The sequence below is a fragment of the Chaetodon trifascialis genome, chromosome 23 (assembly GCF_039877785.1).
Source record: "Chaetodon trifascialis isolate fChaTrf1 chromosome 23, fChaTrf1.hap1, whole genome shotgun sequence".
In the NCBI taxonomy this organism is placed as follows: domain Eukaryota; kingdom Metazoa; phylum Chordata; class Actinopteri; order Chaetodontiformes; family Chaetodontidae; genus Chaetodon; species Chaetodon trifascialis.
The window spans coordinates 11541261-11566912 of record NC_092078.1 but is presented as its reverse complement, the minus strand read 5'-3'; the positions used below and the strand labels follow the sequence as shown (position 1 = coordinate 11566912).

Here is a 25652-nt window from a genome sequence, read left to right as displayed (position 1 = left end):
ACATCACACAGAGCATATTGCATTTTATTTCGGGGAAAGTGACCGGAAGTTGTCTAAACTAGTGTGACGACTTTTTTCTGCGACATCTCACTAAACGCACTAAAGCCGTTAGGAAGAAGTAAGCCAGCAAGCTGTTTTCTGTTGTTTTTGTGTATGGTGTGCGTGAAACCAGGCTGTCCACTCATCTCAAATTGGGTGAGTTTCGTAAATGATCGTATCAGTTTAATATCCAGTGATGGGTTGACGGATTTTGAAAAGCAGCGGGCATGCCTGCAGCATTTTTAAAACGTCACTAACATTACCCTCGAATTGACACACTAACTTTAACCGTATGCTAACGGTAGTGCTAGCTAAGCTATAGTTGGCTAAATTAGCATGCATTGATATGAAGTAAAGAGTTGCTAAATGCGAAGCTAATGGTGTTTTGCTAACTAGCGTAAATCGTATTAATTTGTTGATACTATTCATGGGGCGTGTTCGCCATTGACTTGTGGATTCTGCATATAGAGACGTATTTTCATGGAGCTAATAACAACTGTGAATTAAATTTTGTGTAAATTATTGTTCAGTAACGCCACGACGTTAAGTGCGTCCATTACCACGACCTGTATCTAAAAATACCAGTAAATGGGCACAGTGGAGATGCGTGTTTACTGTGCTGATTTGTAAGCGTGCATGTGTGTTGCAGTTTCACCCAAAGGATGATGGACACAGAGAGGGCAGCTGGTGGTGCTGGTACAGCGAAATCCAGCAGCAACAACAAGGAAATGGAGAAAAAGAAGAGGTCCCGTGTCAAACAGTTGCTGGGTGATGTGAAGAAGCAAGTGGAGTTCTGGTTCGGCGACGTAAACCTTCACAAAGACCGCTTTCTGAGAAAACTCATCGAGGAGTCAGGCGATGGATGTAAGGGGCTAACAATAACAACAATACAGCAGTGCATCAGTGTAAGTCTTCACATGACGGCGTTGGATTTTGTTGTAAACGTTGCACTGAATGTGTTCTTCGTCTTAGATGTTGATATATCCGTGTTGGCTGACTTCAATCGAATGAAGAAGCTGACGACTGACACCAAGCTGATTGCAAGAGCGCTGAAAAATTCCTTCATGGTAGAGGTACTGTGAAGTGAATCAGTATCAGAACAGTCACACTATTGTTGAATATTTAGAGAGGTTGCACAGAGGTCCAGACTAATGTCAGATGAACACAAATGTCTTCCAATTTTGTTTCAGGTTAACCTAGAGGGAAATAAAGTACGGCGCCAGCTTCCGATCGGAGACGTCCCAAATGACGTCGACAGCCGCACAGTCTATGTGGTAAAAAAGAGTTTTATGTTCTTTTTTTAAATTTGGTTTTCTCAGAAATGTCTGGACTACATTTGCAGGAAACACTAATTTGAGACCTCACACTGGAATGACTCGCACTCTTATTTGCTGGGTATTATGACAAACATATTCCTGCCAGAATGAAGAGTTATTGGACCACAAAATAATACATTTCTTTCTTTTTTAATAAGGAACTTTTGCCCAAGGATGTGACACACAGCTGGATAGAGAGAGTCTTCACAAAATGCGGGAATGTGGTCTACGTTAGCATCCCCAGATACAAGTCCTCTGGCGACTCCAAGGGTTTTGCCTTTGTAGAATTTGAGAAAGAGGAAGAAGCACATAAAGCCATAGAGGTGATAACTTATTAATATTTCACTGTTGCTTGAAATATCTGATGATTTGGAAAGTCCCTTTTGTTGGCAGGGAGGAAACTCATAGAAAAGTTTGGTCTTTGAAACAGATGCTCAACAACCCCCCTGAAGATGCTCCCAGGAAGCCAGGGATTTTCCCCAAGACGAAAAGCAGGAAGCCCATTCCTCTGCCAGGCGACAATCCACCATCGGGTACAGTGACGTCCAATGCATTTCTTTGTACCACCTGCAAACATAAATTCACTGACCCGTTAGAAATCTGTTGTCAAGATATCAAAAAAATGTGTCGTTTGTTATGTTGATCCCAATGTCTTGGTGTTCGTGCACTGTAGGTGAAGAAGAGGAGAAGAAAAAGCGAAAGAAGAAGAAAAAGAAAGAAGGTGTCACAGCTCAGGCTCCTGCTGAAGAAGCCGTAGAGCAGGCAATGGAAGCGGAGCCTTCGGAGCAAAAGAGGAAACGCTTGGCAGCGGTGGAGTTTGAACCAGAGGTGGCCGCCACTCAGAAAGCACCTGGCAAACTGTCGGAGAAAAAAAGGCGACGGTCACAGACAGTAGAGGGATCCGAAAGCGAAGTACCATCTAAGATGAGGAAGATGAGTGAAACTGAAGGTGGACAGAAGGAGAAAGATGTAACAAAGACCAGTAAGTAATCAGAGTATCTGATGGTTCAGTGTCTAATATTTTCTCGTTTCTCTCGTTAATATTAACTCCCCATGCTTTTTATACTCACAAGCTAAAACCACATGGTGCGATGAAACCACAAGTTATTTTTTGTGTTGACTGCGTTATTCCCCTTTTCAGAACCCCTCCTACAAAGCGAAATAGAGAGAGGTATTGAGGAAGGGAAGGAAAACAAAGACGACTCAATGGTAAAAGCCAAGCGGAAGAGAAAAAAGAAACACAAGGAGAAACTGAAAATCGGGGAGGAAGTCATCCCACTCCGGGTCCTGTCAAAGTAAGATCTTAGATCCCTTTCGCATCGCCCATCACCAAGAATGAATTAATGTTTGAAACCCCTCAGAACCCATATGATGATGATGCGTATGTTTCTTCCTCTTTTGTCCACATTAAGGAAGGAGTGGCTCGAGTTGAAGGATGAGTATCTGACCCTGCAGAAACGCAGCATGGCGTCCCTGAAGAAGTGCATTAGTAAGATTGATCGCAAGGAGCGCAAGAGTCTCATGGAAACGGAAAGTCATCATCAAGATGGAAACCGTGAGTTTCGCCTCCACTAATCCCAGTGATTACATTTCAGAGACGAACTGCAGACTGTTAGAACTGAGTCAGTATCCAGAGCCTCTCCACCGCGGACCCACGATTGGTTGTGTTCCATTTAATCAATAATGTTGTTTTGTGCTTTTTTTTTTTTTTTCCTTGTAGTGGAAAAGAAAAACAAAAGCGAGAAAGCAACTACCCAAGGCCCTCAGTTTACCAGTGGTGTCATCATGAAGATTACAGACAGCAAGCCGCTACCAGCGAGGAAGTTCATCAAAGTACAGTAGAACTCAGTCATCATTATCATCTGTATTTGGTTATCAAATCATGAAAAGGGACTGAAAAACACTCAAAGCAACGCTGTCTTTAGTCCCTAATCTCATTCATTTTTTAAATTAATGAAAGGTGCCAATTACCCATCAGTCCAATCAGTTGTCTGTGGATTATTTTGTGTAGGACGCTCTGTGCAAAATATCACCAGTGGCGTACGTCGACTTATTGGATGGAGATGCTGAGGGCCACGTCCGCTTTCACACCCCAGAGGAGGCGAAAGCTGTCAGCGACGCTCAAGCGGAGCTGCAGAAAGAGCACAGCTGGAAGATCGAGATTCTCTCAGGTGTGAACGATCCGTTCCTCGTCTCGAGGTAGAATCATCTGATCCCGTCCATTTGAGGAGAGGATGTGGATGACTGAGCTGACGTTTTCATAATTGATCGCCGTGGAAATAATTTATCGGGACAAGTTCTGTGTTTTTCAAATGGCTTTGCAGTTACATTTTCACCACTTTAGCTACTGTTGGTTGAATTTTGAGTCATGACATAAATCTCCCCTCAATGCCTTTCGAAGGTGACCATGAGCAAAGGTACTGGCAGAAGATCCTGGTGGACCGCCAAGTCAAACTGAATCGTCCGAGGGAAAAGAAGCGCGGCACAGAGAAGGTGAGATCACTTTTTAAATGTTTAATTAGAAAAATACACAAGCATACATGTTACCACGCACAACAATGTATTATTTATTCCATATTGAGCGTGTAAACAAGCCGCTGTTATTTGGAGAAATCCAAATCATGTGTCGTGGATATATAATCTCCAGCTGTGACAGTAACGCAGACATCATAAAGTGTTTCATATGATAATATTCACAATGCACAAAAACAAGCATATTTGTGATTGAAATGCGGGATGCGTATTCTGTAAGCAGCTTATGCAGAACCCAGTCCATTTTCAGATACAGACTAATACGAGGAATCATCTTGGTGCACGCACACACGCGCTGCAGTCAAAGCAGTGCCTCCCCGTTTTTTTTTGTTTATTTGCTATCCCAATTGAGTTTCTTATTTTCTTGTCGCACTTCAGCTCATATCCAAAGCCGAAAAAATCATCATTGCCCGGGCCAAGGAGGCCAGTAAGCACATCCGTTTCCAGGAAGACTGACGGCTGCTGAAAGTAGCTTTGACAACCATCCATATCTAACTGTGCCGACGTGGATTGAAGGGGGTCAGTGGGTCATGTTGTGTATTTAGCTGGAAGAGAACTGAATGGAAACTGGAAGTATAAACTCGCTGCAGCGTCCCCTTAATATTTTGTTTGCACTCGCGCCCCCAAGATAATGTGGAATGCTGCTATGCATATAGACATTTTGATGACATTTTTTCTTTTGATTGATTGCCTTTTTATTTTGTAAAAAAAATATTCTCTATATGATGTAAATATGATTTGAAAGTTCTCCCAGCCAAGATGTGAACAAGTTGTGGCATCACCTTTTTGTTTTTGTAATAAAATGTCATTATTTGATTATTGCAGTCTTCAGTGTGCTTCTTCTGTATTTTTCTGTGGCAGGAAAAAAAGGCTTTTTCCAAACTGGAATAATGGGAAGCGGCCTTCATGGACTCACTCCCAGCTATGACGATAAGTTATTGAGGTTGAGATGGAGCGTTCACCCCAGTTTAAAAGTTGAAACTGTGGGTCCTTATTATGGTTTTGCAGCCTCTGCAAAGTCACTGTCTGGCAGATGTTTCAGCTGCAAACATTTTCACTGACACACCATTCACTCATTGGAACATATTTTGTGATCGACCACATTTAACCGTCTTTTTTTTCTCTTTTTCCAAACTGAGTTTGAATTGCCTTCAATTTAGCAGATTACATAACACTGAAAATGAGTTGTGCTGTGCAGGATCAGTGAAATACTTAACAGTATAAAAATAGCTGCTGTTGCATAATCTCAATTCCATTTATGGCTTCTGTTGGTGGAAATGTAGAAACTACCTGAGGTGATGTGTGGCAGCACCACATCTCGTCACCAGCCTGGTCTCTTAGCTTCTTGCTAGAAACCATGCAGCTGATTAGTTGTTGGGCCACAAATGTCACCATTGGGCCAAGTCACTCCTGCGTCCAGACAGGTGGCCCAGTACCTCCTGAAATCTTCATTTCCATTGGAGATGGATTCAAAGGTGGAAAATGTTGCATCCTCAGCGGGACGTTGAGGTTTCTCCTTGGCATTGGAGACTGCAGTCTCATTTAATTTGGGATGAAGGTTAGAAGGCTTTGGGTTTGTTTTCCATCTGTGAGCAGGGTTATGTGTGCACACTGAAAAGGTGGTTTTCTTGGACTTGTCCACCTCTTTAAGGACAGCGGTGAAGTGTCGCTGACTGTCCCAAGCTTTGTAGTCCTCCCTCATGGTAGTCGTTGCCTGGAAGGGCTTCTTGCTCTCCTCACTGGTTTGCATAGACGGCAGGATTGGTTCGGTGCGCTGGCACTTGTGTGCGGTGTAGTTTGCTTGTGTAGCGGAGAGGAACTTGTTGGGATCTGCTGGTGGACTGGACTTTTTGGCTTTGCCCTGGTCAGGGAGCTTTGTTTCAAGGGACCAGGGCTGGAATTGTTTAAAGAATTCACTGGCTTTATCAAAAACCTCTTGGTTTATGTCCCCAGTCACCTTTGGCTTCAGGGACGCTGCGGGCTCGGATGGCAGAACTTTGCCGGGTCGGTACACACGCTTCTCCCGGCACGTCTGGGGCTGCATCGGATGGGTCACATAATCAGATCTGTAGCTGGTGATGCTTTCAAAAGGTTGTGGTTCTTGCTCTTGTGCGAGTGCTTTCGAGTTGGCTGCAACTTGAACAGAACTTTTCAGAGCGTGACCTTTGTTAGCACTGATTGGGACCACTAATCCTTGGCTGACCTTCAAGTTGTCATGCAGCTTATATGGCTGGCGCTTTTTTGTTTTCCATGCTTGGAAATCATCTGAAAACATGAGACAGTGAGGGTGAATTTGAGTCAGGATGTACTCTGCATTTGGTGTTTTATATTCCTGAAACACAGGACTCTGCTGATCTTTAGTTTGCTTACTTTTGTACATTGTTGTGTAGTCCTTCACCTCGGATGCCGTCTGGTTTTCTACAAAGTGCAGTGGATTACGTGAAGCACTGCTGCATCTCTGGTGGACTCTGGGCAGCGCAGATGGCTGAGGGGCCTTTGGTGGATCTTTGATCCATTTGGGGGTTACGTAGCATGATCTGAAACACATGTTCATAATGTGAAATTTGCCTTTTTTTGCTTCAGGTTTCATTACACACAGGTAGGGTTTAGAGAGCTGCAGTGTATCATGGACCCTTTGACCTCACAGGTGGGGAGCCATTGGCCTTACCCAACTGGAACATCAAACCTCAAAGGTGAGAGGAACTTCAGTGTAAGTTATGGCAGTTTTACAAAGATGCTTTGAGTGACATAAGACAGTAACTTCAGATCTTTAAAACTTAAGATTTACTTGAAAGTGGTCATATTGGTCCTCGCTGCCTTCAGTGGATGGTCAGGGCCTTTCTGCGCTGAGGCAGAGATGCCAGCCGTGTTGCAGTGTGGGGGAGGGAACCTGTCCTGGTACTCTGTGATCATGGACCATGTCTGGGTGTGCCTCCTGGACATCAAGGCATGGCATTTTATTTATTTCATCAAAGAGGCTCCTCAGACATAAGAACTTAAAATTAGAACAAAACACTAGAAATAACAAATAGCATCTATAGTTGTTTGGAAGCCTGTATGCTTTCAAATAAAGAAAACGTGAAGAATAATTCAGCCCAGTTACGCATTTTGCAGACACATCACAACAAACGTAACCTGCACACTACAGGTTAGATAATAACAATAAAAATAATGTTAATTTTGAAAAAGAAAAAAAGAAAAGAAAAGAAAGAGGAATAATACAAGCGAGTAGTTCAACCAATATTACCAAAATATACAGAAAAAAACATGCTAAGTAGATGAGCTCACCTCATCGGAGTGGCCGGTTGGTTGCCGTCATGCGGTGCGTTTTGCAGCCTCACAGTTTCGGGGCGCATCGCGCGTCCGGCGGTGCGCTTTTCTGGCGTCCTGCGGCTCGACGCTGTGGCAGCCTGCTTTCTAACTCTTCGCTGCAGGCCTACAGCACATTAATTATTGACCGGAGGAACACGGGTGTGTGTGTTGAACGAGAGGAGCACGCGGCGGTCGAGAGCATCTAAAAATAACCAGCAGTGGATGAGTGATGCAGGCCGGTTGTCAAGGCGAGGATGCCGTTCGAGATGATGCGCTTTTTGGCGCGGAAGGAGGAATCCCCACAAAAAAGCCGTGTAATAATGTTATATAAAGTGGAGGAGCCACTTTTGAAACATACTAAGTCCAGCATGTGTGTCCCATTTAAAATCAAATGTCATTAGGCTGTCAGCCGATATATCTTGAATATGCAAAGTGCAGCCGCCTCGTGCATTTTGCAACGTGACTTGGTCGCAGGACTCCATCTGTCACTTTGCAGTCGTGTCCAAAAACAGAGGAAGGAGAGGAGGGGGTGGTGTAAACACACGTGCACGCACACAACGGGGAGGAGAGGAAATTGTGACCTTGTGAACTACCGATTTCGACAACGGATGTAACCATGGGGATTTTACCAGCGCAAACGTTAAATTATGAATTATGAAGATCAAGTGCATTGCCGTGTTTATTCACTAGATGGCGTCCAAAGCTTTAAAAAAGATGTATGCAGAGACCATCAGCTCCATCACATCGAAACAATCTTTGGATTTGGATTTAAATATATAATGGATTTCATTCATTCAATAATTAAAAAAATATGAATTACAATCATGGCTGTATTTATTTATTCCACATATAAAACAGCATAAAACAAGAACAGAAGTAAAACCTGTAAGCTGCAGGCCTACAGACCTCCTCCCACCTTAGAAAAAACAAATAGAAAAAATGATTTTCCATGATAGAATACAAGGAAAATAAATGACGATAAGAAACTTGAAAACGTTTCATCCAAGGGGCTTCTTCAGCTTTTGATTCAACCCTCCTTGGATAACCGTGACCTGGATGACTGAGACCCTTCACAAGCAAATGACAGTAAGACACCCAAAATGAACAGAAGAAAGCAGAACCCTTCAGCAGACAACAGCCTAATGAAAAGAAGAAAAACCCGTCTAGTTATTGAAACCTTTAGACACTGCAGTGATGTACTAATATTCAGCACTCTTCTTATAGAACTGTATTGCTGGCAGGCTGGAAAAGTCTCTGAAGCAGCATTTAGACCATGAATTACCAGAATTTAAAGTTGCAGGGGAAATTCTGATATATTAGCCTGTAAACAAATTGACTAATTATTGAACTAATCACAAAAGACAGCTGAATATAAGGAGTTAATGAACTGTTAAACTTCTCTGGCTAACTTGATTACACCTTGATGAATACCTACCTAGTTTCTACTAAAGGCTCTCTGAACTCACGCGGGTGTTTTCAGTTATTCTGGCTAACCAGGGTTTGAGCTGGACAGAGGATGCGATCTACCAGTAAGAACTGCAAAAGGGAAAGTTGTCCCGCCCATTCAGGTGCTGCAAAACTATTAGGAGACAAAGAGAGATGTCAGTCAAACAGTCTGTGACCTGAAGAGGCCCAATCATGTGGAGTAATTAAAATCACCTGTGCGCACTAACCATCTCCAAACCTCTTGAATATTGCTCTCATTATATGAAGCAGGGTGATATAAGTTTTGCACTCCAAGAATACAAATTATGCAACAAAACAATAAATTCAGTGCCACGCAGTCACTGTCAGCTAATGAATTTAAAGTGCTTTCTGATTGCTTATGTTAATTTGCTTCTGACACTTTGCAAAAGCATTCAAACAATGCAAGCAGTTCATCAGTTCTCCTGAGTGGATGTGTGTTCTTTTGTGGACGCATTCTTCCACTGGATGCGATATTTTGACTCTCCACCTGAAAAATACATTTCCATTAGTCACGGTAGTTTAACTGTGTTCTAAATTGCATGCCAGAAAGAATATAATGTCTGATTTTATAATGAGTGTTAGCATGATAGATTCGAACCATGTGAGAGGGCAGACATGAACCTGGAGTTCAGGAATGCAGAAGAGTTAAAGGCTAATTTGTAAATCAGATTACCATCAAAAGTATGTGGTTATTTTGGGGACCATAATAAAAACAAAATCTGGGAAATGATCAGTCAGATCCACATTGATATCTCAGACCTCTGTGCAGTTGTGCTTGTGCACTCACGGCCTTCATTCTGAGTGATTTGGAGTCAAGATATATTTTCACAGAGGAGCATTAAAATGCAAAAAGGCAGCAAAGAGGAACTTTGGAATAAGAAGTCAGGAGTCTGGAGAGGTTTATGGATATTTGAAGTCCTTCCCCATTAAAAATTTCTGACTGCAGACAAGAAATGACTTCTCTGTTCAGTGTCATCAGAATCACTCAAAAAGACATTTTTGGCATTTTGGAACGGGTGAAGAGTGTAGAGGGATAGATGTTGATATTGCTATTCATTAAATATATATTAAAACTAGCTCATATTCAGAGCAACAGTCTGCATATTAAATTCAGATCGCAGCTTTCAGCCTTGATGCATTAGCAGAGAGAACACTTGTATTGATTCTTGTGCCAAAGCCTGGTAAATACATTCGATTATCATTGTGCAAATCAGACTGTTCAGCTGTGGATGTGCATTAGAGTTGATGCAAAGTGCCAAAATGTTTAGATTAATTCTTCATTTCTGTATTTCTGTCAGCACTTTAGATTGGAAATCTTCTCAGAATGATTTCTTACTCCATTTCTCAGTTTTTGCCAGTGTCATGTAACGTCAATCACTGATGCCTGCGACATGCCTCACATCTTATCAGAATTCAAGGCATCAAACAGTTCAAAGGGGGCTCACATTGTGGGGGCTGCTGGCCTCTTCTTTCCACATCAGGTCTATTGATCACAATCAATCAGTAAATGTGTTATATTCTTACACGTGGACAGTTGAGCGAGTGCCTCTATCCACCCAAACCTTCGGATGGGCGCTTTTAGGATTTCCGTGCGTTTTTACGCAGCGCCACGGCCAAAAACAATTTGAGAACGTTGCCAGACATCTGCTGCAGAAAATGCAGTTCTTCAATTTTTAACCACCCGATAATACCACGAATGAATTATGACTGTACACGTGTTTTCTGTCCTACAATAAGCCATGTTTTTACATAATGAAACTCCTGATTGCGTCTTTACGCAGCGTTTCGTTGTTCTTTAATCCGACAGGAACACAGTCCAACTGCATTTCATGTCAGCTTGTGGCAACTGTACTCGACTGCAAGAGCTCAAAAGAAGCGAGTCAATAAATTATGTTAATCAGTCGGGACAGATTGGAGGCGTGTTGTTGCCGTAATGAGGGGGAGCATGCCTGCACCGTGGAAAAGCTCCGAGCGGTAATCCTGTCTCCACTACATGCGCGCTGCCTTCTATTTCCCTAGTCTCTCTTTCTACTTTATTGTGCATAATAGCAATTTCCTCCGCGGCACTACTGTGCAGGGTGCAACAAGTTTGCAGGAGCCACAACACGCCGTCAAGACAGGTGGACTCGCTTTTGGCTGGAGCGCAGTGGAGCGCCACTCATCTATCTGTCGCTGTCACCACAAAGTCACTGGACGTGAACGCCGCGTCGCAGCCGCACACTCTCACACACACTCTCTCACACAGACAACAGCGTGCCACAAAATCGTGACTCCGCGCCAGATGCAGTTTGCTCCCAACGGCGCATGTAGTTATAGTTAAATGGAGATCGCGGAGGCAAGAGGAGCATCTAAGTGCGTGGGAAACATGGAGAGAGAAGTGGCGCCTCAGAAGCGACAACATTACCGCACAACAGTGCTGAACATAATCTCGTCTTTATGTTCGGTGGCGTCCATCGCCTTTTGCATTCTCCTGAGCATGAACGCAGCTGATCTGAAGAACCGGGTTGTGGATTTGGAGAGTGGGAATGGCGAGCACACCTTTGTCCGCGCCCATGGCTACTCCATGGATGATTTTAATTCACTGATTGAACAAAGAGTGGACGAGCTGCTCTCTCAGGTAAGACTGCACTTGCTGCCCTTGAGTCCACTGTTTTCACTGTTTCAGTGCCATAGAGAACACAGTTACTTTTTTTTTTTAATTGAATGCACCGTGTGCATATGAATGAAAATGCCACTCTTTTCACATTTCAGCGCTCCTATGAAAATTTTGTCAAGATTCGCACTGCCAGACAAGCATCACCTGAATGCAACTGCCCCCCAGGTAAAACTACGTCCTCTCTCAGTGCATTCTGGACATGTGGCTGTCTGTTGGTGTGTGAGACGCTGGTGTTCGACTCAGAGCAGAGGTGGTGTGAGAATGAAAGGAAGCTTTCCGAACAGGTCGTTGTTTAATTTCATTGAAACCGATGACACATGACAGGTCGCCTGGGGAGTGTTGATAGTTTGGGGGAGGTCTGCTGTGAAGGATGCAGACAGCTGACTGGCCATTACACTTAACAGAAAGAAAGGTATTTAACAGCGGTCTATACATAGACCTGCTGAGAGGTTGTTTGACTTGTGATGCTGGCTGCTTACTTGTCCAAAGAGGAAGAGGGGAAAAAAAGCCTCTTGAAATTCACGTTTCCCACCAGTAGATGGAAACATTTATTCCTTCAGTATGGGCCAGCATTCTGATCATTTTGGGATGGAGTCAAGGTTGGGTTAGTTCGTGCATCGGTGTTGGAGATGTTGCTCCAGGATCTTGGAGGGAATGGTGCACAATTTTAGCTGTAACATCACTTTTTCCCTCCTGATTTTCAAATGTCACCATGGCATTTACTATAGAGCGAGCGTCATTTGGAGGAAACGTCAGTGCGCCTCCTGAACATGTGATTGGCAGCTCCAGTAAGGATGAGGTGAGAAATGTGAGAGAACCCTGCAGATGTTCCCTGACAGTATGGATGCACCACGAAAACTAGCATTCAACAAACAGCATATTGTCTATGTTGAATGAAAACCACGTATCTCCAATTTTGATCATTAAAAAACTTCATTAGATTGTATGAAAAATTCATTGTAAACAGGTTTCCTTCGCTCATCAAAAGCTAACATTGAGGATATATGAAGCTCTATAGGAGTCCACCGGACATGTATTTGAAGCTTTTACTTGCAGCGTTCTGTGTTTTTTTTCAATGTGAAATCTCTCAAAAACATCTACAAGGTCACTGACAATCATCACTTTTCAGAATACTAGCGGGAGGTTTGAAAAACAGGATCCTAAGCCCCTCTCAGTGTGGATAAAAGGAGTCCTTGAAATGAGAACGTGAAGAATGAAAGTATATCCTGCCTTTTGTAAATAACATGTCACTGTACAAGTTGGTGACATTTCCATGCACTCTCAGTGAGGCACATGTGGAGCTGATGCTTGTTCCTGGCGGCCTGCTGCATGTTGTAACGGCTGATCCACCAGTGTAGGTGGACGCCGCGCTGCAGGAATCTGACATGTTTTCACAACTTAAAAAGTTTGACGAAGTGGGCTCCGTCTACATCACGGTCTCAGTCAGGCCCAGCTGGGAATGTGATACAGTAAGTGTGAACATACTGCAAGTGACCTCTCTGGTAAAGTCGCAGTTGTGACATTGTGCAGAGTAGCCTTGTGGTTGGATCTCTGAATGGACAATCCAGGTGTCTGAGAGCGTCTGTGCTGCAGGTTGGAAGTGTCCTTGGGACAGACGCTGAATCCTCCCTAACTGTTGTTATCCCTGACCTCTCTGTGAAACAAACAAATGCCCCCCACCGGATGCACACAGCAACACAATAAAAGGATTATAACATCTGTTATAATCAGACATAGGTGACAGACAAAACTGGTGAAAGCGTTTTATCAATTGCGGATGACTCATCTGCTGAGTGGGCCTGCCTGAATTACTGAGCCAGAAGAACTGGACGTATTAACCATAATGAGACTCTCACAATCATGCTGCTCTCTGTTCTCAATCCCTATCATATGTCTGCCATTTATTTTCTCCCACCACATTTCTGTAAAGGGCAGAAATAAAACAAAGAAAACATCTCACATCAAATGAAGCGGAACAATGCTGAAACCAAGGCGGCACCGAGCTTGATCTCAGGAACTGGCACTCCCGAAATTTATTCCTTTTTTTTTTTTTTTCATGTCCAGTTTTTTGAACTATGGTTACAAACAAAACACATATATCATCAGGATACTTTGAAGAATCTGTAGTGTTTTTAATATTGAAATGTTCATGCAGCATAAGTGTATTACACATGCAACTTTGTTAATGCTTTGGGAGCATGCTTTTTCAGGCCAAATGTCTTTGTACAGTATGAATGCTGAATGGGTTCACTCAATATTTATCCTCTCCTCTGTCTAGAAGACAGCCCCTGGCTCAGATGTGGCTTTTTTTTCTTTGAGGGGAGGACCATAATGTGCTTTTCACAGTCTTCACTTTATTGCTGTCAAAGAAGATGGAGTGGTTGCAAAGACAGAGCAATGGTCCATAGCTTCAGGATGTTTTATAGGTTGCTTCTGAATCAGAAGTTTGTACCATCTTTATCAAAGAAAGTTGGCCATGAACTTAAAGCACATTTTATTCATGCTGATGTAATTCTTGGTTAATGAAGGTGAAGTTTTTTTATGGTGTCATTTGTCATTCAAACAGTGTCTGCTTTTGCTTCGGAGTGACTAAAAGCATTTTCACACTTTGGCTGTGACTGGGTTTGAGATTGTTCTTAGCCACGCTAGCGGTATTGCTCAAGGGAGAGCAGTGTTGGTCAGGGGGTCAACCACTTTGGTCCAGACTGACCTCAACAGTTATTACATGGATGGGCATGAGATTTTGAACAGACATGTACGATCTTCAAAGAATGAATGCAACTGACTGGTGATCCCCTGACTTTTCCTCTTGCACTGGAATATTGACATTTATGTTTTCAGTGAAAGTCTTGACAACTTCTGTTATGAAGTCTGAAATGAAATTTGTTACACATTCTTGGTGCCCAGAGAATGAATTCTTCTGATTTCAGTAAAAGTCTGACTTTGAGAGGTTGACAATTATGGTTTCTAGTGAAATATCTTGACAACGTTTGGATGGATTTTCAATAAAATGAGGTTTGGACGTTCATGTTCCCCTCAGGATAAATGGCAGCAACTTTGCCTCAGCTTTTCATCCAGCACCACCATTGGGTCAAAATTCAAATTAATCCTGTACTTTGATTTATGACCAGTTACCAGCAAAAACTGCAAATGTTAACATGCAAACAGGCCAAAGTATAATGGTGAACAAGGTAAATATTATACCTGCTAAACATTAGGATATCATTATTTTTATTCATATTTATCTGTAAGCACTACTGTCACTGAGTACAATCCAGAGTCACAGATCCTATGTGTTTGACTGAATCAAATGGAAATGAACACAATCTGGGGCTGTGGAGTGGAAAACAAGTGATCTTACCAGACATCTGTAGCCCACTGCTCATGTCTGCTTGAGGCTACCAGCTTGAGGCTACGTTAGCTGCTACTAGCATTACACACACATGTCATCGTGAGTCCAACGACAGAAGTGCAATGCTAAATTGGTGGAGTACTCTTTTAAGTGGGGACCCTGAGCCACATTTTCATGTTGAAGCCTGACTTTGAAAAACTGTTTTAACACCATGCATTTGGTGTAAATAGTCTTGGGTCTAGGGGGGGGAAAGCAAACCAAACCGTGGTTTGAAGTCTCGGAAGTCACACCCACTCAGTGTGCCACACTGTGAAGCAAGTCTCCGAATAATTGTTTCAGTATTGGCGGGCAGTTTTCATTTTCATTTTTTTGCATACCCTCTCCTCCCCTGGGATCTGCATTCCAAGCAGGGCCTGTTGTTTAATGGGACTATAATAAAATGTGCAGTCAGCAAGCACCGTTGCTTTGCTCTTTCCCTGTTTACTCACCCCTATGCCTCAAACCCCCTCCCCCCTCCTTCCCCTTTCCTCCACTCTGCAGCGTTTCTTGATGTTAACGCTTCAAAAAGCCTGGCAGCTAAACACCGGCCAAAGTGCTCTTGAGAAAACAGAAACGCAAAACTTGTAACGTGCAAGATGTTGTTTTTCCCCACTAAACACCCAGCGCTGGTTGTCAAGGGCAAAGGGGCAGCAGGGGGTCATATCAGATGGCTGTTATGTCTGTAGATTGCAAAATAAAACCAGAAGCAGATGCAGCGATATCTGTTTGGCTTGCTTTGTCAAGTCCAAATTTGAATCACTTAAGGAGGATCAAAACTACACATACACACAACCCACAACCTAATCACTCCTTTTCAACTCCTTGTGGCCAAGCTGGGTTACACTCCCCCTTTCTGCCTCACAAAGTGTGTAATCCCAGTGGCCTGATACAATTACAGTTGTGCCAATCCCCTCAGATATCCTCAACTCAGTGGGCAACTGGTAATTAATCACTGACAGCTTTTGAATTTAGCCCTCTGTGTGGTTTGGTGCTGGGAGGTGCCCTAATGGCCATGTAATTACTGAGTGCTAGGTAAGGCTAAGCAGACTTCCAGGTAGCCACTGTGGCCAGCTGCTTTTGGTTAGGTGAGTCAGGTTAGGCTGCCTTTGTGAACAAGTCGGGCCGGAGACGAAAGATGGAGTCTGGGAAGCCTTGCCTGAAGGCGATGGTGAATGGGCAATTATGATTTTGATTGCTGCTAAATTGCTTAACAGGCTATCTACATGTAAATCATGAGCATGATGTACTCTACACAGTGAATAACATCTTGCAGGGATCGTATTTTGCATGAAAAGCCCGACTCATTCAGCTCCGATTTTACATCAGTCAGATGTGATTTATCATGATGAATCATCAGAAGTGGTGCATTTGCCCTAATTTTTAATTCTCACACAAGGTTTATTATAAAGGGCAGGATGCTGGAAATAGCACAGATGGTCTCTTTATACCTTTGACACAGCAGTTTTTATGGGAGACTATGAGGCCTGCCAGCTGAAAGCACTAGTAATGACTGTGGGGATTGAAAGGGTGGCACACTTTTTCTCCTTTTACTATGCATTAACCTTAGGGGAGAATCTGAATGGAGAGGAGATGACATGATTTTTATGTGAGCGATGTCACAACAACACTCTGCTGGAGATTGAAGTACCTCAGGCTGGGAAAATGAAGACAAGGCCAAAAGAATGGAGGGGAATCGAAATGCTCGTGTACTAATGGTTAGTTGCACGTGTCCTTGAACGTTTCCTGGCGGGGATCCTTAATTGTTATTTTGAGTGGAACAAAGTAGGAAGCTTGGAGATCCTGCCTTGGCTGCTGCTATGGTTACAACTTTGAGTTAAATGGAGGGATTTCCATCACCACAACATGACGGCACACCCCACAATTGAATAAAACAATTGTCTCCCTTTTTTATTTGATGTGCATTTGCTCCAAAAATAGGCTGTGCTCGTAATAAAATTAATGTTTTCCCCTTAGGAGACCTTGCACTTTCTGCGTAATCAAAGCATAAAGTTGGACAATGAAATCCGAACTGTTAAAGGTGGAGCGAAATTATTCTTGTGTGGTTTTATGCCCTTAGGTACTTTGTTGGCTCTCGGCTCCACAGTGATGGATGTCACCCAAGTTGTTTGATTACAGTTGAATGGTTTTCCTGTTGGATGTGCTGGATTGAAATTTTTCCTTGGTCCTCAAAGTATCTGCTCATGCATGATGTTTGAGGGAAGGTCTGCAACAGTGTTCTTTGCAGTGTATCCATTTCATTGTTTGCTCACGTAGATGCTGTCTCTTTATCCTGAGGGAAGGCAAATTTGTTGTTTAAATATTGAGGAAAAGAATTAAGAAGCGTCACATTAGCAAGCCTGGTGAGTATCTGAGTGTCAACACCTTCAACAGGCCCTTTGGAGGTGGTGGTGATACAACATTACCCCACCCTCTGTTGCCCTGTAACCTCTAGTGCAGGAGGGGGAATCGCTGCTGTTGGTTCCCTTTGATGCTCCCTCTCCCAGGATCCAGTGCTCCTCTGTCGGCGCTGGGTGGCAAATCCTCCACAAAAGACAGCTCACAAACTCTGTGCCTCATCCGCCGGGTGCCCTCTGACACGGGATTGAAAGTTCCAGTCATCCTCCGACTGAAGTCTCCTTTGTAATGGCTTCAGTTCAGCCTTCCCTTCACAAGCCCACATACTCATCCCTCACCCACCAATATTCAAAGAGACCTTAATGGACAAGGGGGACCTTTTCTAACGTGACACCCTTGTGGAACAGCTAGTTCACTGTTCGATATGGTGATTTTTCTCTGACGGCAATGGCTACTGCAATGTTTGAGGATTTATTTCTGTGTACTTTGATTTCTAGTAGTGCTATGGAGCTGTTTTTCTTTGGCTGGGTCTTCTTTTTTTTTTTAATCTTTGGCATGAGGATGCACATGCGTGAAAGTGAGTGATGTGATACACATTTCTGCCAATGGTTTCACATTATTCCACTGACCTTCGGGTGGCGGCAACATGCCAAGATATGCTGAAACGAAGTCAGTGAATAAGAAACGGCTAGCTGGTACACACGGATGTAAATGACACAAGATTTAAAATACTCTCAAACAATTGGTGCAGATGTTTTATTTGACATATTTGTTAGACTTTAGGGATAAGCACAATGAGTGATGGTGAGCAACATTGGCTGTGAACATGTGTGTTTGCAAAAAATCCACAAGATACCTCCAATATATTGTATTTCTTTTACCAGCCTGTCTTATTCAAGGTCTCTTTTGATATACAGTCAGTATTTTCTGTTTGGGAATCATTATTGGCATCATGCTTGCAAATTGTCAAACACAAACTATATTATACATGCTCTCTGATTTAGAATGCAATTTAGCCCTCAGTGCCTGTCTCTGTGAAACATTTCTTATTTCATTTGTTTTGAATGTAAGAATGATTTCCAGTGTCTGTCATCAATTTCAAATCACTAGTGAGGCACGATGATGCCAGCGTTTGCCCGTGTCATGGAAATTCTGGGCTCCAGACGAGCAAAGAGAACTAGGAACCCCCGAGGTGCTCCCCACATGCTCTCCTACCCCTCCCCACCGCCTGTGGCTTTGTGCTCCAGGCCTGTCAGCCCTAGCAGGCATCGAGGATGGGGGGTGAGGGGCACAGATGCTGTTGCTCTGTACTCCGTCAGCTTAACAAGAACAGGCACTACAAATAAAACAGGCTGGTGTGCAAAAAAAGAGTTGGGATGTGCCAAGGCAGGAAGCTGTAATTTTGCCAGCGTGTGCCTGACATGCAAACTATGGTTCATGTGGTATTGCCACCATTCGTGGGCATCCCTAGAAAGACTTTAAATTTGAAAACAATGCATGGATTTCGTTTGCTGAATCTGTTTATTTTGTTTGTGTGTATTCATCATTTACTGTAAGTCCACAGACCCACATTAGTTGAGAGCTGTTTCTTGTTATGTTCAGTTCTTAAGTCCAAAAACAGCATTTCTTGACACCAAATAATTTGTCATTTTGGTCCTAAACCAGAAAGGGACTGAGTGAAAATTATTGGTGTGATGTTTTAAAAATTCATGACCCTGCCAAGTGTTTTTTTTTAATTAGACCCTCCCCCTTCCCCAGTCTCTCAAAGTGATGCTGCAGTATGAAATTGGTTACATTTAGTGAGAAATAAGTACAAGGCAAAGCAAATTTAGATGACGTATCCCAATTCAAACACCAAGATTGTACCAACGTTAGACGTGAAAATTATGAATTGCCCTCTGAATGTCAAAATACATCGTTATGATCCAAGGCCAACATGCAACATTTTGATACCTCTCCTGCTTTTCTGTCACCCCAAATAATTTTTAGTCAGTCCCTAACTACTCGTTCATCTTCCAGATGAATTTGCTTAAGTGACATTTCTGAATTTAAATAGCAATTATTGTATTGTCTTTTGTTTAATTTCTAGGTTTTAAAGCAAGATACATCAATCTACACCTAATTGACAGTAATCCTTTCAGAACAATTATTTACGGTCATTGCATTTGTTAGAGCTAACATCTTGGAGTGCCCTCATTTCAATTTTCAAGCCCTTTAGTCTCAGCAAAAACAAGCAAGCAATCCCTCAAGCTATCCAAAGACAGCAGGGATTCAGGCGATTTCTCAAAGTGGAAAGAGTGATGGAGGCAAGCAGGGTTTGCCCAGCGGCTGGCCAGATGTTGTGTGCTCCCAGACTTCCCCGGACCGCCACCAAGAGGTTGGACTGAGACAAAGCGGTTCAAATGCTTGGATCAGACTACTGGAGTTTCTAGTGCACTGGGCCAAACGCCATTAGACAACAGTGTGTTTGTCAGCTAAGGGGACCCTCTTGTTTTTCAACCCTTTCACTGCCCTGTTCCATGTTCAGTTTAAGATACAAGAATGCCATGCTTGAGATCTTGTCAGCTTGTCCGATGCCCCCTCCTCACCAACACTCACCAGGGTTCTTGCAGTCTGCCAGCCGGCACTTCCTTCTCGAATCTGTGCTAAATGTGACATGAAATATGAGTCACGCTGCAGATCTGAGAGGGTAATAAACACACCGAGCAAATGCTTGAGCCCATGTGCACTCACAAACACGCTGTTGTACACCCGTGGACACAGCTGTGTCACAAAATATGCACACTCGCAGATGATCCCACTCACACATATGTAGAATCACCAGTATCACAGACATGGAGCCATGTGTGACACCCTGCGGTCCCGCACTGTAGATTTTGTAACTTGATCTATTACCAGTGGCAAAGGCTTTTAATGATATTTAATTTTCTAAATTAAGAGAGGGGGGAAAGCATGAAATATATGGATCCAAACCATTCATTCTGAATTTTCTCAACAAGCTGTGATCTAATTAAGGCTTATGTAACGGCATTTTTCCTCAATATTTATAAATACTTTTTTTCCTTTCCCCTTTAGCATGCAATTAATCTCGAACATGCAATTAAATATATGGCTCAAATAAATAATACTGTGCCTGGGGAAGTGGCAATTTGCCAGTTGAACATACCTGGGAATGTACATGCCCTGCACATGCATCGACTGCGTATGTGTCAGTAAAGATGGATTGATATGCAGAGAGTTGCCTCATGGTCTGGTCATAGCACAGACAGTCTTGCTTTCAGGGCCCCCTCCCTTTGTATCTGATGAAGAAGAGGGTAGAAACAGCTGTGTAAGCCACAGTTAAGGCCTGGAAAACCCAGCGGTGAGACAGACAACCCTATGCACTTTAATTTAATTGAGTGGTCATTTGATATGGTCCAAGCAGGCTAGACGGTTGGTTAAATTGTAATTTCTGACAGCTTGATAAACGGCACTGATGCTCTGTGTGGCTGCCTGAAAATAGGTTTGTCTAATTTCAAGTCTTAGATGGAGGTACTATTTGGGACACTGTGGCATAACGATGTGAACTGTGCCTGTCTGCACGATTTCTTGAAATGTGAGAAATTGTTTATAAAGTATTCTGGCCTGTCCTTACCATGAGTGGCAATTAGATTGTGGTTTTGTAAGATTAAGCATGTAGTGGTATGGTGAAATTGAAAGCAGGGGATGCGAATTCATGAAATGTGTGTCCTGTTGGATGCAGTAGTTGTGTGTATTTAAGACTCTCAGGTCAGCTGGAAACAATTAAAGCATCAGCTGCACATGGAGTTTTCAAGCTAGCTAGCTAGCTAGCTCATACATCTGATAAAAACTGTTTGCAACACTCGTCATTTTATCTTAAAAAAAAAAAAGTCTCAAAAATCAACTTACTTATGATTGTTAATGATGATAACGCAGTGCTTAAACAGAAAGCTTAGCAACAGCATCTAAGAGGGCTCGCGAACAGTCTATTTGAATTCAGCATAATGACCAGTGACAATGGCAAGAACTGTGACGAATGACTTGAAGGCGAGGGTGCTTTGTCTCCCTCTTCCAGTGCACACTGTTGGAAAAGAAAGATTATCTCAGCTGATAATGCCATTCATCTGGATTCATGCTGTTCACTCTGAGGCTGATGAGTGGTTTATGTGCATTCATGCATTAGTGTCTGTTAGGTTTTAATGAATCAGGCATACTGAGCGGGAACATTTTGAGATTGTAAAAGAGAATACCTCATGCATATTTTATCCATTTGTCTCGCAAACATAAAAGTATAATAATCGTTTATGCTGAATGACACATCCGAATGTTGCTCAGACACAATGTTGCCTCGTGTTGTGTTCTACTTTCTCGTACTTAGATAAATGCATTAATTTATATTAATATATTTTCAGGGAATGACCCAAATTCCCAATTGTGGTAATGTACAGATTACTTCCTATGGGTCTAATATTAACTATGAGCTTTTAAGTGATAATACATTTGCTTCAGTGTCCTCACACACACTTTGGGAAAGTTTGGAGACTTATCTGAGAAGTTTGAGAGTTTGTGTACTTCATGTCTCTTTGTAAGATTTGCTGAGGCAGAGATATAGCTTCAACCTTATATTTACCTTATAGCTCTTAGTAGCTGACAGTGATGGTGATGATGCTATTCAAATGGCTGTGCAGGCAGCTGTACTTCAGATGGTAGAGCAGCTCATCCATTTTTCATAGGGATGGTAATTCCTCCTGTCCACATGTCGAAGTGTCCTTGAGCAAGACACTGAACCCCAATACCCCTCCCATGTCTGTCTGTGGAGTGAAAAATGGAAGCATCACTTCAAATAAATGTGATCAACCTTCTGAAACAGACGTCGCAATCATCCGCCCTACATCCAACAACCTTTTTAACACTACAACCACTCATCGAGGCTTTGTCTGGATCCAGGTTAATGAGCCACCTCCCATGAGCCACGCTGCTATCTCAAGCAGTTTCACATCTCGTGAGATTCTCATGCTGCACCTTGTTACTGCAGTACAAAGTTCTCAACAAGACTGACAGTGTCGGGATGTTGGCTTGAGCTGGGAGTGCCATTCATTTCACACAGAACGTCGCACTTACCGCCTGCTGTGTCAGCTGCAGGGCACTTCATGCACTGGATAAATTCAACACATGCTGGAAATTGCATGCCTGTACCTGACTGAAAGTATTGGAATATATCTTTGTGTCCAAGTATATTGGTTGTTCTATTGTAGGTAGTATGCTATGTTATCTAGCTTTCTTTAATGCACATAGACTGCTTTGGTGGCAGTTCAGATTGTGATCCAGAGGGACCACGTTGCCTTCTATGGCACCTGTTGATGGACAAAGATAAACTGTGCAAAGAGCCAAGTCTAAGTAAACCATTTGTTTAATTGGAGCCATCCCTGCTCTTTAAATCTTTAGCGCACTGTAAATGTTTATTGTCTCATAAGTACACCCATAAGTGTTTTCACTGGTTTCCCAGGGTCTGTATAGTGCAAGTGAATGGCAGCATTTATGTTCCCAGTTTGAAGCTGCAGCAGATTAAGCAAACCATAGTGAGAGTAGGAGGAAAATTGACTGAAGGTCTTTTTGCAGAGACACCACACTGCTGGGTGATGACTTAATCTAGTGTAGTCAAGGTTATCGCTATTGTCAGTCTCTGAACAAAAAAAAAAATGGTAGTGGGTGATCCTTCCTTCTTTGCAGATATACTGGATGTCAGCATGACTGATTCGAGGTGCTTCAGGTAGGGATTATCTCTTTCTCGGTGCTAAACAGCAGAAGATGAGGAGGGATCCATCACCGTGTCCTTGACCTTCAAAACAAATTACCTTCCCAGCATTCTCCCTGCCTCGGCTGCCACTGTTGAACATTACAGGCTTTTTAATAGCCATAGGAAAAAATTATGGAGAAGAGACATGACTTTACATGACGCACATTTCAGCTGATTAAATATGACATGACATGCCAGTAGTTTGAACTTGCCACAGTAATTCTGGTGCCCAGGGTGAGATGGTGACCAGATTAGTTTATCTTTCCAATTGTGCCAAATGCATGTGTAATATCATTTAAGGAATACAGAACATGCCATGAAAATACTGACAACTAAATTGACTGTTGGATTTCAGCATGAGCATCTGCTGTCGGTTTCGACATGCATTTTCCTTTCATTTAACATAGTAAATGAGAGGGAAACTCTTGCACACGTGCGCGTCTGCAGTCAAACTCGCAATGTAATATAGACTTGAGCATGTTATTCTGAAAGCAGTTATTCATGTGCTATTGGCTATCCCACCTATGAACTCGACGTCACTTTTTGAGGTGGAGGTCAGCTGGCAGGAGCCAGCAAAGCATCTGCATTACTGCAAACGTCAGGTCCCAATAATATGAGGGTGTAGGTTTCATGTGTGCGAGAACAGGGAATAACACGACATAACTCAGTGTTTCTTTGGTTTAAATCAGTTGCGCTGAGTCCCATAGGAGGTAAGGCACTCTTGCTTGTGAATGTCATACCCATAAATCTACATCTTGCTAGTCCTAGATCAAGTTGCAGTTTAGGAAAAGTGCTGCTAAGTTGAATGAAATGAATGAAATTTCAATTGATATTGAGTGGACAGCGAAATCCCGTGGCTTTTCATCATAGAGTGAATACACTGGGATGTCTGAAACTCATCACCACCCTTTAAAATGATACCATCAAGTGTTGGGTTCACTGACAGAATGTGATTGAGGCCGCTTGGTTCTCCTGGTGGTGGAAAGGCAAGACAAAATCAGTGGGCCGGATATGAAGCCACCTCTGAGAGGTGCCGCCTGAGGCAGGGTGCAGTGCTGACAGGGGCCAGAGCTGCACAGTTTTAGGTTGCACAACTGCCTGCATTGGGCATAATGTTTATACAAGCACACGTTACTGAAAACAGTAGTTCTGAAGAAGCCTGCAGAACATTCAGTCATTATATACAGTGAGGTGGATGGAGATTAGTGATGTGATATTTTACACTTTTTGGGATTGGTTTTTATTTGTGATTACATGCTGGCTTGTAAGAATAGCACACTGAGATAAGTGCATAGGGTCAGAGGTGTTGTAAATGCAAAGGGGTAATGTTTGAGGGATCACAAGAGGAAAAAAAATTGATTTGCACTAGATTTCTCTCTTTATACTTTGCTGCAACTCTGCTGCAGGTAGACTGCTCCCCTCCGGCCTGTTCTCAGATTAGCATGTGCTCGCCAAAGTCAACAGGAGAGGAAGTATAGAAATGACTTCCCTCGTTCGCACCAAGACTGCTAATGCCTCGACAGATCTGGTGTCAGACCAGTCAATTTGAGATCAACCTAACACAAATTTCAAACAAATGTGAGGAAAGAAATTGATGTGTTCTTTTATTTTATATAAACATGCAGTTTTACAAAGGGGCTTTTAGGGACAAAACTAATGCTGGAGATAGCGTGGTGAAAATTGGCTGATCGCTTAAATATTTTCTTGGTTTGTCCTAATCTTAGTATACTGGCAAGAGATTGCTAAAGAGATAATGAAAATACAGTATTTGGAATTGACCTTGATTGCACATTATGCAATGGGCAAAATCTAAGACACATTTATGGCACAGGATGAATATGTCTTTAAAATACTCTTGGCTGCCTGTAAGAAAGCCATCACACACACAACGGGCTGCAAGCAAACCATCCAGCCAAGGACGACTGGACTGCAGATGTCAATAAGTTGAATTGCATATATCTGATCTTTCTTAAAGGAAAAGTTTAGCATTTTGGGAAACTGGAAATACATATTCGAGTGAAAATAGTCTGGTACATAACCCCTCGTGAAACAGTGATTTGTTGTTTGTTGTATGGGTTAAACAAATGAGACACAGGATATGAGCTGTAGAGGTGGTGGTTGGCAGATTTTGTGGCCTTCGACAGAGCAATATGCAGTACATATATGGCTGAAAGATGTAATTCATTACATGTTTGGGAAGAAATGTGTAGGAAACTTGTTTTAGCATTCAGAGTTTTACATCCATGTTACCGATGCCAAAACAGAAGGGTAATAAGTCTGAAAATGAGGCGAATTGCTTGTAAAACAGGTTGTGCAGAAGTCACCAAAACATCGTCAAGGCACTGCTTGCCACCTCTTGATGTCAAAATTGGGTCATGTTCAAGTCCCTTCCCCACCCGTGTTTTAATTGCCATGTGCTAAAGAATTTCCCATGCGCACACAAAAACCAGTCAAGTCTGGTGCGGCCCAATAATTGTTCACTCAAATCGCCTCTTTGTGCTGCTGTCTGCACTCAGGCTGCCAGGATATTTTTTCCCCTTTCTGCACTCTTCAAATGAGAGCTCCCCACTCTTGCAATGATGACTCAGAACGAGCCATTGCAAAGAATTCTCTAATTGACAGGGGTTATCTGCTCAAAGATCCCTTCACTCCCCTTTGCTATTGTCAGCCACTACATAAAAGACGTGTCTACCTGTTTGAGTTCAACCTGGAGCAAAGCTGTATTTTAAAAGCCATCTATGACTCATAGATATTCATCCTATCCTCCTCCAACATGACCCTTCCTCT

General features: G+C 42.8%; 3 protein-coding genes across 7 annotated transcripts in view; 2 read left to right on the top strand and 1 right to left on the bottom strand.

Annotated features, from left to right (window-relative positions):
• The first annotated feature begins 33 nt into the window (after window positions 1–33).
• Window positions 34–4391, top strand: larp7 (La ribonucleoprotein 7, transcriptional regulator). Its single transcript, XM_070993507.1, has 13 exons — window positions 34–195; window positions 689–903; window positions 1012–1112; window positions 1230–1313; window positions 1514–1678; window positions 1786–1888; window positions 2029–2337; window positions 2497–2650; window positions 2768–2910; window positions 3076–3188; window positions 3367–3526; window positions 3757–3848; window positions 4266–4391. The coding sequence occupies exons 2-13, from the start codon at window positions 702–704 to the stop codon at window positions 4341–4343; spliced, it is 1704 nt and encodes a 567-aa protein (XP_070849608.1). The 5' UTR covers window positions 34–195; window positions 689–701; the 3' UTR covers window positions 4344–4391.
• saxo2 (stabilizer of axonemal microtubules 2) lies at window positions 3856–7693 on the bottom strand. The gene is made up of 4 exons (XM_070993508.1): window positions 7176–7693; window positions 6676–6822; window positions 6258–6424; window positions 3856–6152 (listed from the first exon to the last, which is right to left on the bottom strand). The coding sequence occupies exons 1-4, from the start codon at window positions 7241–7243 to the stop codon at window positions 5236–5238; spliced, it is 1299 nt and encodes a 432-aa protein (XP_070849609.1). The 5' UTR covers window positions 7244–7693; the 3' UTR covers window positions 3856–5235.
• Window positions 7694–10579: 2886 nt separating this feature from the next.
• Window positions 10580–25652, top strand: part of LOC139351116 (collagen alpha-1(XXV) chain) — a 148533-nt gene continuing 133460 nt past the window's right edge. For 3 of the 5 annotated variants that reach the window (XM_070992816.1, XM_070992813.1, XM_070992812.1), the window contains exons 1-2: window positions 10602–11283; window positions 11418–11487. In XM_070992816.1, the coding sequence (XP_070848917.1) occupies window positions 11471–11487 (17 nt within the window). In that variant the 5' untranslated portion in view covers window positions 10602–11283; window positions 11418–11470. Of the gene's footprint in view, window positions 11284–11417; window positions 11488–25652 lie in introns of all 5 variants that reach the window. The other 2 variants (XM_070992814.1, XM_070992817.1) reach the window with 2 other exon arrangements.

Coding starts and splice junctions, on each gene's coding strand:
- larp7 (XM_070993507.1), top strand. CDS start 702: ATGATGGACACAGAGAGGGCAGCTGGTGGTGCTGGTACAGCGAAATCC. Junction 1,314..1,513: donor ACAGCCGCACAGTCTATGTG/GTAAAAAAGAGT, acceptor TTTTTTAATAAG/GAACTTTTGCCCAAGGATGT. Junction 2,911..3,075: donor TCATCATCAAGATGGAAACC/GTGAGTTTCGCC, acceptor TTTTCCTTGTAG/TGGAAAAGAAAAACAAAAGC.
- saxo2 (XM_070993508.1), bottom strand. CDS start 7,243: ATGCGCCCCGAAACTGTGAGGCTGCAAAACGCACCGCATGACGGCAAC. Junction 6,425..6,675: donor ACCAATATGACCACTTTCAA/GTAAATCTTAAG, acceptor CATGTGTTTCAG/ATCATGCTACGTAACCCCCA. Junction 6,153..6,257: donor CTACACAACAATGTACAAAA/GTAAGCAAACTA, acceptor TCATGTTTTCAG/ATGATTTCCAAGCATGGAAA.